This window comes from Triticum urartu, chromosome 7, assembly GCF_003073215.2.
Source record: "Triticum urartu cultivar G1812 chromosome 7, Tu2.1, whole genome shotgun sequence".
Taxonomy (NCBI): domain Eukaryota; kingdom Viridiplantae; phylum Streptophyta; class Magnoliopsida; order Poales; family Poaceae; genus Triticum; species Triticum urartu.
The window spans coordinates 7,514,108-7,528,314 of NC_053028.1; the positions used below are offsets into that span (position 1 = coordinate 7,514,108).

The 14,207-nt window shown below is 51.1% G+C and overlaps 1 protein-coding gene across 1 annotated transcript; it reads right to left on the reverse strand.

The window, feature by feature from the left end:
- Nucleotides 1-9,653: 9,653 nt before the first annotated feature.
- On the reverse strand, nt 9,654-10,329 carry LOC125518055. Its single transcript, XM_048683013.1, has 2 exons — nt 10,237-10,329; nt 9,654-10,152 (listed from the first exon to the last, which is right to left on the reverse strand). Exons 1-2 carry the CDS (start codon nt 10,327-10,329, stop codon nt 9,742-9,744), a joined length of 504 nt encoding a protein of 167 aa, XP_048538970.1. The 3' UTR covers nt 9,654-9,741.
- Between the last annotated feature and the right edge of the window lie 3,878 nt (nt 10,330-14,207).

Genomic DNA, 14,207 nt, shown 5'->3' on the forward strand with positions numbered 1-14,207 from the left:
CCCTCTTGGTGGACTCCTACTAGGACTTGGAGTCCTAGTAGGACTCCACATCCTGGCCGCACCAACCTTGGCCGGCCTCCTCCTCCTCCATCCTTTATATACTGAGGCAAGGGGCACCCCAAAGACACAAGTTGATCCACGTGATCTATTCCTTAGCCGTGTGCGGTGCCCCCAGCCACCATAGTCCTCGATAATACTGTAGCGGAGTTTAGACGAAGCCCTGCTGCTGTGGTACATCAAGATCGTCACCACGCCGTCGTGCTGACGGAACTCTTCCCCGACACTTTGCTGGATCGGAGTCCGGGGATCGTCATCGGGCTGAACGTGTGCTCGAACTCGGAGGTGCCGTAGTTTCGGTGCTTGATCGGTCGGATCGTGAAGACGTACGACTACATCAACCAAACGCTTCCGTTGTCGATCTACTAGGTATGTAGATCACACTCCCCCCCCCCTCGTTGCTATGCATCACATGATCTTGCGTGTGCGTAGGAAATTTTTGAAATTACTACATTCCCCAACAGTGGTGGTGGTGGAGGAGCGTGGCACTCCAGCAGGGCTTCGCCAAGCACTGCGAGAGACGAGGAGGGAGAGGGGTAAGGCTGCGCCAAGAGAGAGGGAGGCTCGTGTCTCAGGCAGCCCCAAAACCCCCACTATATATAGGGGAAGGGGAGGGGGCCGGCCCCCTAGATACATCTAGAGGGGGGGCGGTGGCCCCCTTAGGGTTTCCAACTAGGGGGGCGCCCGCCCCCCCACCCCCCCTGGGGGGGCGGCCCCCTAGGGTTTCCAACCCTAGGCGCCTTGGGCCCTTGGGGGGGCACCAGACCACTAAGGGGCTGGTTCCCACCCAACTACAGACCATTAGGTCCTTCGGGGCAGGTGGACCCTCCCGGTGGACCCACGGAACCCCTTTGGTGGTCCCGGTACAATACTGATAAACCCCGAAACCTTTCCGGTGACTAAAACTGGACTTCCCATATATAAATCTTCACCTCCGGACCATTCCGGAACTTCTCGCGACGTCCGGGATCTCATCTGGGACTCCGAACAACATTCGGTAACCACGTACATCTATTCCCTATAACCCTAGCGTCATCGAACCTTAAGTGTGTAGACCCTACGCGTTCGGGAACTATGCAGACATGAGCGAGACATCTATCCGGCCAATAACGAACAGCGGGATCTGGATACCCATGTTGGCCCCCACATGTTCCACGATGATCTCATCGGATGAACCACGACGTCAAGGATTCAATCAATCCCGTATACGATTCCCTTTGTCTACCGATATAGCACTTGCCCGAGATTCGATCGTTGGTATACCGATACCTTGTTCAATCTCGTTACGGCAAGTCTCTTCACTCATTCCGTAACACATCATCCTGTGACCAACCCCTTAGTCACATTGAGCTCATTACGATGATGTCTTACCGAGTGGGCCCAGAGATACCTCTCCGTCATACGGAGTCACAAATCCCAGTCTCGATTCGTGCCAACCCAACAGATACTTTTGGGGATACCTGTAGTTTACCTTTATAGCCACCCAGTTACGTTGTGACGTTTGGCACACCCAAAGTACCCTTACAGTATCCGGGAGTTGCACAATCTCATGGTCTAAGGAAAAGATACTTGACATTAGAAAAGCTTTAGCTGACGAACTACACGATCTTGTGCTATGCTTAGGATTGGGTCTTGGCCATCACATCATTATCCTAATGATGTGATTCCATTATCAATGAGATCCTATGTCCATGGTTAGGAAACCCTAACCATCTATTGATCAACGAGCTAGTCAACTAGAGGCTCACTAGGGACAAGTTGTGGTCTATGTATTCACACATGTATTACGATTTCCGGATAACACAATTATAGCATGAGCAATAGACAATTATCATGAACAAGGAAATATAATAATAACCATTTTATTATGGCCTCTAGGGCATATTTCCAACAACACGGTGGCGGACTTCAAGGAGGAGTCGGCTGACGCGGTGTCGGTGGCCTTGGAAAGATGATGCAATCCTTTCTCCATAGGATGATACGATGTTTGGCCTCTCCCAGTGTGTGCTCCTCGTCACCTCCAGGAATGTCAAGCTCTAGCCCCGAATATTGGTCCACCACTTCATCAACCTAGACACGAGCATAGCCAGCTGGAATCGGGTTGCAATGGAAGGTTGCTCCGGGGGAATTTGTATAAGCAACGGCGTCTGCCACCTTCATGGATATGTTCCTCATTTTGAAGTGTAGCTCACAATTAGTGCTCTCCATGATGTCATCCACAGGGTATCTATCCAGCAGTTGTGCCTCGCCCGGGGCGGAACCCACACTGCTTCTCGGCATGGATGGGACGGTGCTATCCAATGCTGGACCATCCGCTAGCTGCTGCCGTTGTTGAGACCCCCTTTCCTGGCTAAGTGAGTTGATCTGTTGCTGCTGCCGCTGAAATTTGAGTGCCATGTTCGCGTGCCCTGATTCTAGGCCTTGAAGACATTCTGCTTCCTGCTTCCTCTGCTCCTCCTCCAGCTTCCTCTTCTTCTCCTCCTCCATCTTCCTTCTCGCACGGCTTCTGTAGTCGGCGTTCCAGTCTGAAAATCCCTCATACCACGGAACAACGCCTTCGCCTCGTGTTCTTCCCGGGTGTTCAGGATTTCCCAGGGCGTGCCTAAGCTCGTTATTCTCTCTGTTGGGCGTGAACACCCCCGTTCGAGCCTCTTCTATTGCAACAAGTATCTTATCTTTGACTCCTTTAAGACTTGCCCTCTTCGAAACTTGGCCTGTCTTCGGGTCCAACGCCCCCCCCCATGTGCATACAACCAAGTCCTGACCCTGGGGGGGGCAGCTCTTAGTAACTGGAGTGACCGCTGCATCCAGCATCTCTTGCTCAGACTTATCCCACTTAGGCATTGCCAGCATGTAGCCACCTGGCCCCAGCTTATGGAACTACTCCTTTTTTGTGGCATTGGCCTTGTTTACTCTCGACCGTTCCTTGAATTTCACGAAATTGGGCCAGTGCTCTCTTTGCTTCTCCTTTCCTCCTTCGACGTACTTGGCCCAGATAGTTTTCTTGTGGTTGTTGAATGCAACTGCCATCTTCCTAAGAGCAGCGGCCTTCACTTTCTGCACATCTGCATCTGTGAAATTATCAGGTAGTGTGAAATGTTCCATGAGAGATTCCCAAAGTAGGTCTTTTGCTCTGTCGTCGACCCAAGTAAGATCTGGACGTTCCTTTGCTGCCTTTTTCCATTCTTTCATGGATATCGGGATTTGGCATGCTAGGAAGCCGCCCTTGAGGTTTTGTGTGACAGGGACGAAGTATGTTTCTAAACATCCTTGCTCATCTAACTAATCATGCTTGAATAGTTTTTTTTGAAATGGTCACCGGTGGGGAAAGACTCCCCACCTGAATATATTTCAAAAGCGGTAGAACTCGGAGTTTTACAAGTTGCGGGAAGAGAAGAAATCACGCCATAGACCGGCGTGTCCTCGTAGTGTCTCAGTCTTAAGACGATGAGACCAAGTAATTAAATCATCTAGAATACCAGCTAGAGTTTGGGATGCATCAAGTTCAAGGTTCTGGAACACCTTCTTGTTCCTAGCATCCCAAATCTTCGACAAAATGAGAAGCAACATAAAGGGTCGAACGGTGGCAGGCAGCGTCGGCGGGAGCGTGGTGGAGAAGAGATCATCGATGGGCGTGGCAAGCGGCCGGAGACCGAGCCGTTGCCAGATCCAGTGAGCAGATGGGCACGAGAAGAAGAGATGGTCGCGATCCTCCACCGAGTTGTTGCACCGAGGACAGACATCCGAGTCCAGGATGGTTTTCTTGCGCAGGTTCTGCCGAGTGTTTAACCGGTCAAGGTAAAACAACCAGCCAAATATCATTACTTTCTTTGGGACTCTTGAGTCCCAAATAGCCGAGAGCATCGGATCAGCAAGCTGGGCAGAAAGTGCGGCATAAGCTCCCCGGGTAGAGAAGGCATCTCCATTAAGTAGCCGCCTAGAGTCCGGTACCTAAGAGGGAAAAAACATCCTGCAACAAAGAGTTCAGAGAGGCAGGCTCTGTGATCGCAGTAGAGGTTAAACGATTACGAATGGCAAGTTCGATCCCATCCTGTAAAATAGTGGCTACTAGTGCATTTTGGTTGGTATGGTGGGAGAAAAGAGCTGGGAAGACTACAGCTGGAGGTTCTGGCTGTAGCCAGCGATCTAACCAGAAGAAGGTGGAGCGTCCATCGCCAACAGTGCAATGGGAAATCTCTCTCAAACTATCTAGGTGTATAAAAATGGTCTTGCCAAGGAAGGAGCTGTTCTTGCCAATGCCTATGTGGAGAGGTGAGTGGTGGAGGACCCAGTCCTTCCAAGGTAGGTTGTTGGCATGAAGGAATTTGTAAGCAAATTTCAGCAGTAGACAAAAGTTTTGTGCACGCAAGTTCTTAACACCTAGACCACCTGCCGCTCGAGGAGTACAGACCTTGTCCCAAGCAACCAAGCATTTTGCTCCGGAGCAAGTCTCATCATTAGACCAGAAAAAGTGCGTCTACGTTTATCGAAAGCCTCTATAACCTGAACGGGGAGAGAAAAACAGAGCATAAAGTGCGTGGGAAAACTATCTTGGACGGCAGAAAGAAGGACAAGTTTGCCTCTGCGAGAAAGAAGCAGAGCACACCAGCCGGAGAGGTAAGCAGCAGTCTATCACAGGTTGGAAAGCCGACGGGGGTAACTTATGCGGGGAGAGAGGAAGGCCGAGGTAGGTTTGCGGGAAGGAGGTGATGTCGGTGGCTAGGTCAGCAGCAAGGGTTGTGGCCTCATCAGCGCCAACGTTTAGTGGAATGAAGGTCGTCTTTGTGAAGTTGATCTGGAGTCCAGTGGCCGCAGCAAAATCGTCTAGGATAGCCTTTAAGTGTTTTGTGGCATCGGGAGTAGCCTTGACTATGATGAGGTTATCGTCGGCGTATTGGAAGACGGAGCAGGGTAGATGCGGGAAGAGGGGGTGAAATAAGAGGCCATCATTGTTAGCTTTTATGATCAATTGCTGCAGGATGTCTGCAATGGTGATAGAGCGGGTCACCATGCCGAAGACCATTTTTGCCCTGAATCCATCTACCAGGAACTCCGTTAAGCATAACGGCAGTGGAGCCGGTTGCAAGGAGTGGTTCGATCCAGTCACACCAACGATCGGGGAAACCCCTAGTCTTTAAAGTGTGCAGGAGCGACGTCCAGCAAACAGAGTCAAAGGCCTTTCGGAAATCGAGTTTGATCACAAGAGTTGGAGCTTTGCGTTTGGCACAACAGTGAAGAATATCGGCAGCATAGAGGAAGTTTTCGAAGATATTGCGCCCAGAGATAAACCCCGTTTGATCGGCATGGACCAGGAGAGGGATTGGAGGTTTTAGCCGGTTGGTCAAGAGTTTAGCGATACCCTTAATAGGGCAGTTCTGCAGGGAGATGGGTCGGAAGTCCGCAGGGGATCGCGCCTCGTTACTCTTAGGTAGCAGAATAATCAGAGCCCGGTTCATGCAAGAGATGTCACAGTTAAGCGAGTGGAAATCCGAGAAGAAATCCTTAATCTTGGCTTTTAGAATGTGCCAAAATTTCCGATAGAAGCCCGGGCCGAAACCATCCGGGCCTGGGCTAGCATGTTGGTTCATGGATAGGAAGGCGTGCGCGATTTCGTCGTCCGTAAAGGGGCATCCAAGTATTGAAGCTGGGGAGTGGGAGAGGGGTAGAGATCGTGAAGGGAGAAAGACCATGCGGGTTGAAAGCCGGTACCTAGAAGCGAAGCGTAGAAATCCGATAAAAATATTAGATTTCGCGTCATGCGAGAAGAACTCGGAGCCATTTGATACCAGGACATTGATTTTGTTATTACGGAGGCAAGCAGAAGCAGAGGCATGGAAGTAACGAGAGTTTTCATCGCCTTCCAAAGCCGAACGAATTTTTCCTCTCTGCATCCAAAAGAGCGCTTTCTCTCTCAGAAAAAGAAACATGGCAGCTGACTGGAAAAAATCGTTCTTTCCATGCTGCAAGCATGGGATGATGATGATGACAAGTGCGTTTTACCCAGCTTTATCATCTTGCAGCAGCAACTGCTGTTTTCACCATTATATCATACTATATTTGTTTGTCCCGATGACCATAAATTTCATGCATCAACACCATACCTCATTGTGCATTAGCAGAAGAACGCCTATACAACCCTGAAGAAGGTTAGGGAGTTCAACAAACAATTGCATGCTACTAGTATTTACGCAGTGTTAGAGTTGTGTCGAATATTGTGTACAGGGTAGGTTACAGTTGGACTATGAGTTGTATTGTGTTTACATAGGATGTGGAGTCGTGTCCTAGTAGGATATCTGTATCCTAGGCCTCTCTTATATAGCTGGGGTAGACACACGATATAACCTATGCCAACATAATAGCACAGGCGTGCAAGGGGGAGCCGGCAGTATGTGCCAGCGCCCGGGTGGCCGGGATGCGGTATTGTGACGGTGTCATGGGGAGGAGCGCCCGTAGTCAGGCCCCGGGGATGTAGCCATGATGGTGAACCTCGTTAACAAATCTCGATGTCGTGCTTGTGTGATTGCTTGATCCTCGGTAGATCGACGGTGGCCTCGGAATTATTCTAACAAGTGGTATCATGAGCTAGGTTACTCGAAGGTCACGGACGTATTGATCTAGAGGGTGGATCGTTCGGCATAAAGACAGCACGAGGAAGGATCGTATCGAAGCTAGTCGATTAGAAGTGTTCTTTGGAAGTTGTCTGGTTGCAATCGGGCAGAAGATTGCGTGGATTTGTTAAAGGAAAAGAAAGGATCTCGAAGAGATCGAAGGCGGCAGTAGCAGCGGATCGGATCGGTTTGCCTCGTCGAGCGGTGGCTGCGCGGTGCGGCCGTAATCGATTCGAAGCCGAGCGTGATGGTGCAAAGGCTGAGTTGGGGCGCCAGCGTGGCATCAGGCAGGAAGTGCGTGTCGTACGCGATGCGGTCCAGCGGGACATGCAGCGTGCATGGCGGTGCCTGGACCAGGTACTGGTGAGGCCCAAGGGAGGCGGTGACTATACGTGGAAGGCTAAGTGGGCTGCGATACGTCCGTGGAGGTCTAACGGTGGACGAGTTGGATCCTTTGTGATAAGGCGGGTGCGTTTGGTGTTGTTACGTTGCAAGGAGAAGCTGCTGGACATGGGATGAACCCGAAGCGTGCATGTATGTGAAGAAACAAAACAAAAGAAAGTGCAAGGAAGTCACGTGTGTTGTTATGGATTGGTCTTGATCTTTATTTCTGATCATAGATCTCCAGTTTGGACACACAAGGAAGGCTACCAAGGCTATGTCTTTTGGGTTTTTTTTTCTTTTCTTGGGTATACAGATTGTTCATCAAGATGTCAATATGGCAGCGACCTTGTTGTCCGCCAACACAGATTCGTAGCGCATCACACATGGATCATGCATACACAGGGCGTCAAGCAATGCACTGAGACGTGCGGGCGGACAAGATGCGGGATGGAGCATGATTGCAGTCGGATAACTTTGGCTAGGTCGGACTGGACTATCTGACGGATCGACGGGGATATCGGTCAAAGCAGAAGACGGCGGTGATTTCAGCGACGACGACATAGGAGTGTGATGCTGATGGTGACCAAATTCTGGGGCGTGGAAACACGTGGCGCAGGCTCGAAGGCTTATGTGGCTTCAACAAGATTATGGCACGGGGTTGATTCAAGACGGTGCACATGTGAGCTTGAAGTCGACAGGGCGTGAGGGTGGACTGATCATCTACCATGGAGTCATGTTGAAGGTGGAGCTGGATTAAGGGGCTACGGTGTAAGGATCCAGAGAATCGAAGCCTATTCAGCAAAGGGGAAAAAGCGAGTGACATGCAGTTCGGACTGTAGCCTAGTAGTCTGATGGAAGCTTGAAACTCGTCATCGGTCGGTGATGATCGGTGGTACTCTGCAGTGGAGGTTGAGTGGTATGGTTTCGTGACCCTTGAGACTCGACCAGGACAGCAGAGGCTCGACGCGGTAATAGCGGCGAGGTGTGCGGTACGCACGTGGCATGGAGACTAGCCAGGGCTCTGGTGGTCATACATGTGGTGAGACAACTGTGAATTTGACTCGGGATGACTACAAGCAACGGTGAAATTCCTTCAAGTTTCAGACAGACGGTCAAGAAAGGAGCGGTGATGTTGAGTTCAGGTAACTCTTATGTGTGACACCCAATATGTGAGTTGTTCATTTTCACGCAGGTCAGTGATCAGTGTGTGATGGCGTTGGACCAATACTCTGGAAGTTGGGAGCACAAACTAGAGTAACAAGGAACTTAATTTTGCTTGAGTGTTAACCGTGGTTAAGAAAAGAAGCACTACCGGAATCGCCCCCTATGCCGACGGCAAGGGCCGTCGGCATAGGCCTGAGTCCCGTCGGGGTAGACCTATGCCGACGGCCCCCGTCGGCATAGGGCCGTCGGCAACATATGCGTCGGCAGAGCCAGGGAGGCCGTCGGCTTAGAAAAGCCGTCGGCATATATGATACGCCGACGGGGGCCGTACATCTATGCCGACGGCCCCGGCCGTCGGCAACTATCACGCCTAACGGCGGCCGCCGTCAAGTCTGCCCAATGACTGATAGCCCCGTGGCACCCCTATGCCGACGGCCTAGCCGCCGGCTTAGTCAAAACCTATGCCGACGGCTCGACCATCGGCATAGGGGTGCCACGTGGCGACCAGCAGCTGCTCTAGGACCAGGTCTATGCCGACGGCCGGGGCGTCGGCATAATTTGAAACTAAGCCGACGGCCCGGCCGTTGGCATAGTCCTTCATACAGAGCTCCCAGTAGCTGACACGTGGGAGCCTATGCCGACGGCCTAGCCGTCGGCACAGTTTTAAACTAAGCCGACGGCTATGCCGTCGGCATAGGCGCCCACGTGTCAGCTACTGGGAGCTCAAGCTAGCCCTATGCCGTTTGCTTTTGCTTTTTTTTTCTTTTTTCTGTTTGTTTTGAGATCAATTCAATTCAAATTGCAGCACATATCAGCAGATATATATGATGAGGTAGACATATAAAACACAACGGGATATCATCTGGCACCATCACAACAATATATGCATAAGCATCATCACACACAAGTCTCTAAATGAACATCATCACAACCAACATAAGCATATAGAGAAGCACACAAGTCATCTAAATGATCATCACCACACACAAGTCATCTCAAGCATCATCACCACACAAGGATCATCGAGCACCGCGGAGGTCGTCACCGCCAAGACGGCCAAAGCCCAGGTCGTCAGTGCTAGCGGCAGCGCTACCGCCAAGACCGCCTCCGCCTCTGCCTCCATGGATCGGAGTGGTCGGGCTTCGTGTCTCCGGAGTGCTGCGAAGACCGCCGTCAACGGTAGATCCACGTGTTCCCTGGATGTTGAAAAGACATATGCACGGGATATATGACTGTGTTGAAAGGCATGACATGCTTTGGGTGAATTGATTGGGGATGAACTAACCGGCGAGGGGCCAGCGTTCTGTGCCACAAACTCCTCAAAGCTCATCAGCACTGGTTGTGCTGGAGGGCATTGTGCTGGAGGGAACTGAGGACACCTGCCGGCCGCCATATCCTGAAAAGCCTGCTGCATCTGGCTATCCCTCTGCACTCGGTGTTCATAAAGCCTCTGATGCCACGCCATGGTCTCCTGGCGTGTGTACTCCATGTAGGCCTACGGTATGACATGATGGAACTCATAAAACTACTAAATGCGGAAAATGAAGTGAGAAATGAAGATAAGAGGGAAAATACTTACAGATTGTTGCTCCTGAAAGAGGTACTGTGTACTGGTCACTGGCTGGCTCGTGCGCTGGCTCAGGCTCGGGTCGATCCGACGAAGCTGTGTGTAGGAGATACTAGGAGTGATCACAGCATCGAGAACCGCCTCCCGACCGTGCTCCTTGGGCCCCATCCTCACCACCGCCATGTCGTCCAGAGGCGCCGCAATGGGGTCAGGTGTGTCAGGATGTAACTCCAGATACGCTTCGGAGTAGGCCTTCTTCCTCTCTGCGGTCTTCTTGCCGTAGTACTTGGGCTCGCCAGGCTTGGGGTCCTTCCGCGTATGGGCGATCTCCCACGCCTGCATGTGTGAGAGCGGCCGCTTCAGTTTCTCCTCCTGCACCACCAAACAGAGGTTAGTCATACATAAGAAAGTGATGGTAAATAGAAGAAGAAGAATGTTTAATGGGGTTAGTCATACATTAACTGCCTTGTGGAGATAGTGGTTTCGGTTTCCCTGAGCATGTACTCCCTCCGTCCCTCGGTTAGCCTTATTTTTGGTTCTCATGTCCATCTGATTTCTACGGTGACGTTTGGCACATCTCGCACAGGGGCATGGTGGGATAATTCTCATTGGATGACGGAATATCTCCTTCAAATACACATCGGTTTTCATGATCCACTCTGATGTTACTTGATTCCGACGGATAAAACCACTGTACATCCACTGATTATCTGCCATCCTCTGCTTTTTTGCAACCCACACAACATAATTAAGGATTCACTTAAATTAATCACATCAAATTTTCAGTTTCTACCGCGTTTAATCCACCTACATCTCTAATAGGTAAAGATGGGTCCTAATCCCACCCGAGAATGTGTAGATTGAGTACGTTGTCCACGCTCTACCCCGTTCCGAGACAAAATTTCGGCAGCACCTCCCCGCTGTTCTCCAGATACACGTCTCGGCAAAATGCCGAGAGAATGTGCATCCGGAGAACAACAGGGAGGCGCCGCCGAAATCCTGTCTCGGAACGGGGTAGAGCATGAACAACGTACCCAATCTACACATCCTCGGGCTGTCCGTGGAAAGCGCTGGACAATTCGAAAGAGCTGCGGTGATAAATATGCAATTGAATGCATATTTATCGATGCAACCCTTTCGGATGGGAGACCTAGGTTACGCGACTTGATGTGAAAATTTAATCTAGTGACATGGAAAAAAAGTGGACGGGGTCATGGAATTGCTGCTCACCCTCCGATGTAGAGGATGTAGTCGATCAAAGGAGGGACGATCCTGGACCAACACCTCCAACGTCGACGATCACTCCACGAAGATGGGAACACCACAAATCCTATTAATTCCATCAAGTGAAAATAATTAGGTCTTCACCTCACATTAACCATTTGGCACAACATTATGAATCGACATGAAACAAAATGTCAAATTGCAAAAAAAAAATCTTTATTAAGTATTTTAGAAACCAAGTGCCTCGATTTGCTTCTTATATATGAATCAACATGACCATAACACTAACTTGACCAATATCCATCCATCTATCACAAATTTGCCCAACATCTAATTCATCTATATTCACAAACTTAGTAAAAACTATCTAGTATGTATGTAAATACCTAATAAAACTACACAAAACTCTCTAGTATATATCTAAATATCCATCCATCTATCTATTCATCTAGCATCCATCTATATATTCATCTAGCATCCATCCATCTATCTAGCATCTATCTATTCATCCAGCCACCATGAACACAAGCAACGAGAACAACGGGTGCTCACTGGGGCTGGGAGCGGGCACGGCGGCGTCTGGTGATGGAGGGAGGAGCTTATTGGGGCTGGGAGCGGGCACGGCGGCGTCTGGCGATGGAGGGAGGAGCTCACTGGGGCTGGGAGCGGGCACGGCGGCGTCTGGCGATGGAGGGAGGAGCTCACTGGGGCGGGAGTGTCCGTGGAAAAAATTAGGTCATCACCTCACATTAAGCATTGACACATTAAACTATGAAAAAAATCATATTTTCTCAAGTGTCAATTTTGGAAGCACTTATCATATCTCAATTTAGGTAATCACCTCACATTAAGCACTGACATATCATTTTTTTAGCAAGATCATCATGATGAAATAACCACTTATCATATCCCAAATTTGAAGACATCTCACATAGCTACTTAACAACATCACAAACTGAAAATAAAAACTAAATCATGCATCCATTCATTTTGCCGAGATTCATCCATCCATCTAAGACACATAGAACATTCATCCATCTAACAACCTAACAACATCCAACATCCATCCATTCATACATCCAACATCCATCCATTCATACATCCAATAGTAGCTAAATCATGCAAAAAATGAAGAAAAAAAGACAAAGGAGTGCTAGCTCACCGAGGACAGTGGTGTCGCGGCTGTGGAGTTGGGGCCGGCGGTGTAGGGGACGGGAGGGCCGGGGCGTGGCTGGGCCGGCCAGAGAAGCACGGCCAACGGGAGGGCCAGGGCGGTGCGGCCGGTGGGGAGGTCAGGGCGCATGGGGGTGGAGAGGGCAGGGGGCGGGGTCGCGCGCGGGCGGCGCCGGGCTGGAGAGGCGGGGACGGGGCTGGGCCGGGGTGGAGGGCGAGGGCGGCGGCGGGGTGAGGGGCCGGTGGCGGGGCTCGGCGCGGGGTTGGACGGGGCGGCGGCGGCGGCGGGTGGGGAGGAGGAGGCGGCGCGGGTGTGGAGGAGGAGGCAGCGCAGCGTGGCGGGTGGGGAGTCGGGGCGCGATGGGGAATGGGTGGAGGGGGCGAGCCCGTGAGTGGATAAGGCGATGTATGCCGACGGCTAAGCCGTCGGCATATCTGACGATGCCACGTGTCACATATGCCGACGGCTTAGCCGTAGGCATATATATTTTTTAGATTTTTTAATATTTTCTTATAGTTATATTTTTCATTTTTTAGATTTTTTAATATTTTCTTATAGTTATTTTTTTAGATTTTTTTATAGTAATATTTTTGCATTTTATTTTATGTATTATTATTTCATATATTTTTTAATGTCTTTTAACCGCATCGGCTCGCTCTCCTCTCCTCGGAACCACACAGAGAGGAGGGGAGTGGGAGGCGCCTCAAAACATCCGAGTTAGCTTCGTAGGGTGGGAAGATAGCCTCGAATCCGACCCGAAGGTCGTGTGGCCTGTCCGCGGAAGGGTGCCCCACGTCAGGAGCGCAGCAATGGAGCTTCACTACCGCTAGTGTGCGTGGGACTCGATTGGATGCTTAGTGCTCGGTGGAGCGACGTTGAAGTGAAGAGGAGACCAGTGGGGATCGTTCCGATGGTTGGGCGGTGGGGCGGGAAACATCGTCAAGCAGGGCATAGAGCGACTCCAAAAGTAGCCGTCGAAGGGAATGGTTGCGGCTCCAGACACCTGGGAGCTAACATCCGGGCAGGCAAAACAGGCGACACTACAGTGCCCATCGTACAATGTAACGCGGAGCAACGTCCGCGATATTTCCCGCACACCATTCAAGACAAGTGGCCGGCAGTAGGCGCGCTTGCTTAAACGTTTTACCAGATCCAAGGTTACTGAACTAAGACCTCGTAGTCACCACTCCTGAGTACCAGTCCGTTCCGAAAGGGGGGGCGCAAAACCCGCCGGACTCTCCACCGCCGTACGCTCGGCCTCTTTTCAGGTACATGCCACAAAGCACGCAACTCAGCCGATGGGAATGAAAGTGCCCGGTATCGCGCTTCCGACGCCTCCGAGTTGGCATTGCACCGCCATGGGGAGTCATCGCTATTTACCCTAAGACATGCCGCCCAATGAAGCAAAATGACCCCGTCCCCCCTACTAACAACCCTAATTTGACAATGGAAGCGGTTGACACAATAGGAGGTGAATCATCAAAAGCACCCTTTTGAACTTTGGCACGGATCGGGACTCTTGACCAGTGGACCTCCCTCACACAAAAGACGGTTGTGTTGGGTGTCAGCCCCACGACCGCGCGCAACCGAGGGAGTTCAACAATTCTTGGCGGCCAAAACGCCACTCGAGCTAGAAGTCGTCTAGCTGCGGGTGACTATAGGCCGAACGAATGCGGTAAGTAGTGTCCGCCACGGCGTCCACGGTAGCCGTGCGGGCGTACGGTTCGTACCCAGCGTACGAGGGGAGGCCAGCCACGTCTGGAGACGCGTTGCGGGCTCCTCGGCACATGCCAGAAAAAAAAAACATCCTCACCCAACCCATCGCATGAGATAAGAACACCAAACCCCGCATGTTATGAGGAGGCGCTGGTAGAAACCGTTGTGTAGACCGGCTACCGGTGAGGCATAAGACACTAAGCGCCCCCCGCTCAGGAGGCGCCGCGTCCGCCGGAACCCTGGAGACGGCTTCACCCATAGGGATCGAAGCCACCCTTTGACTTGGTAGCGATGCGGAATGGGCGGACTCTTT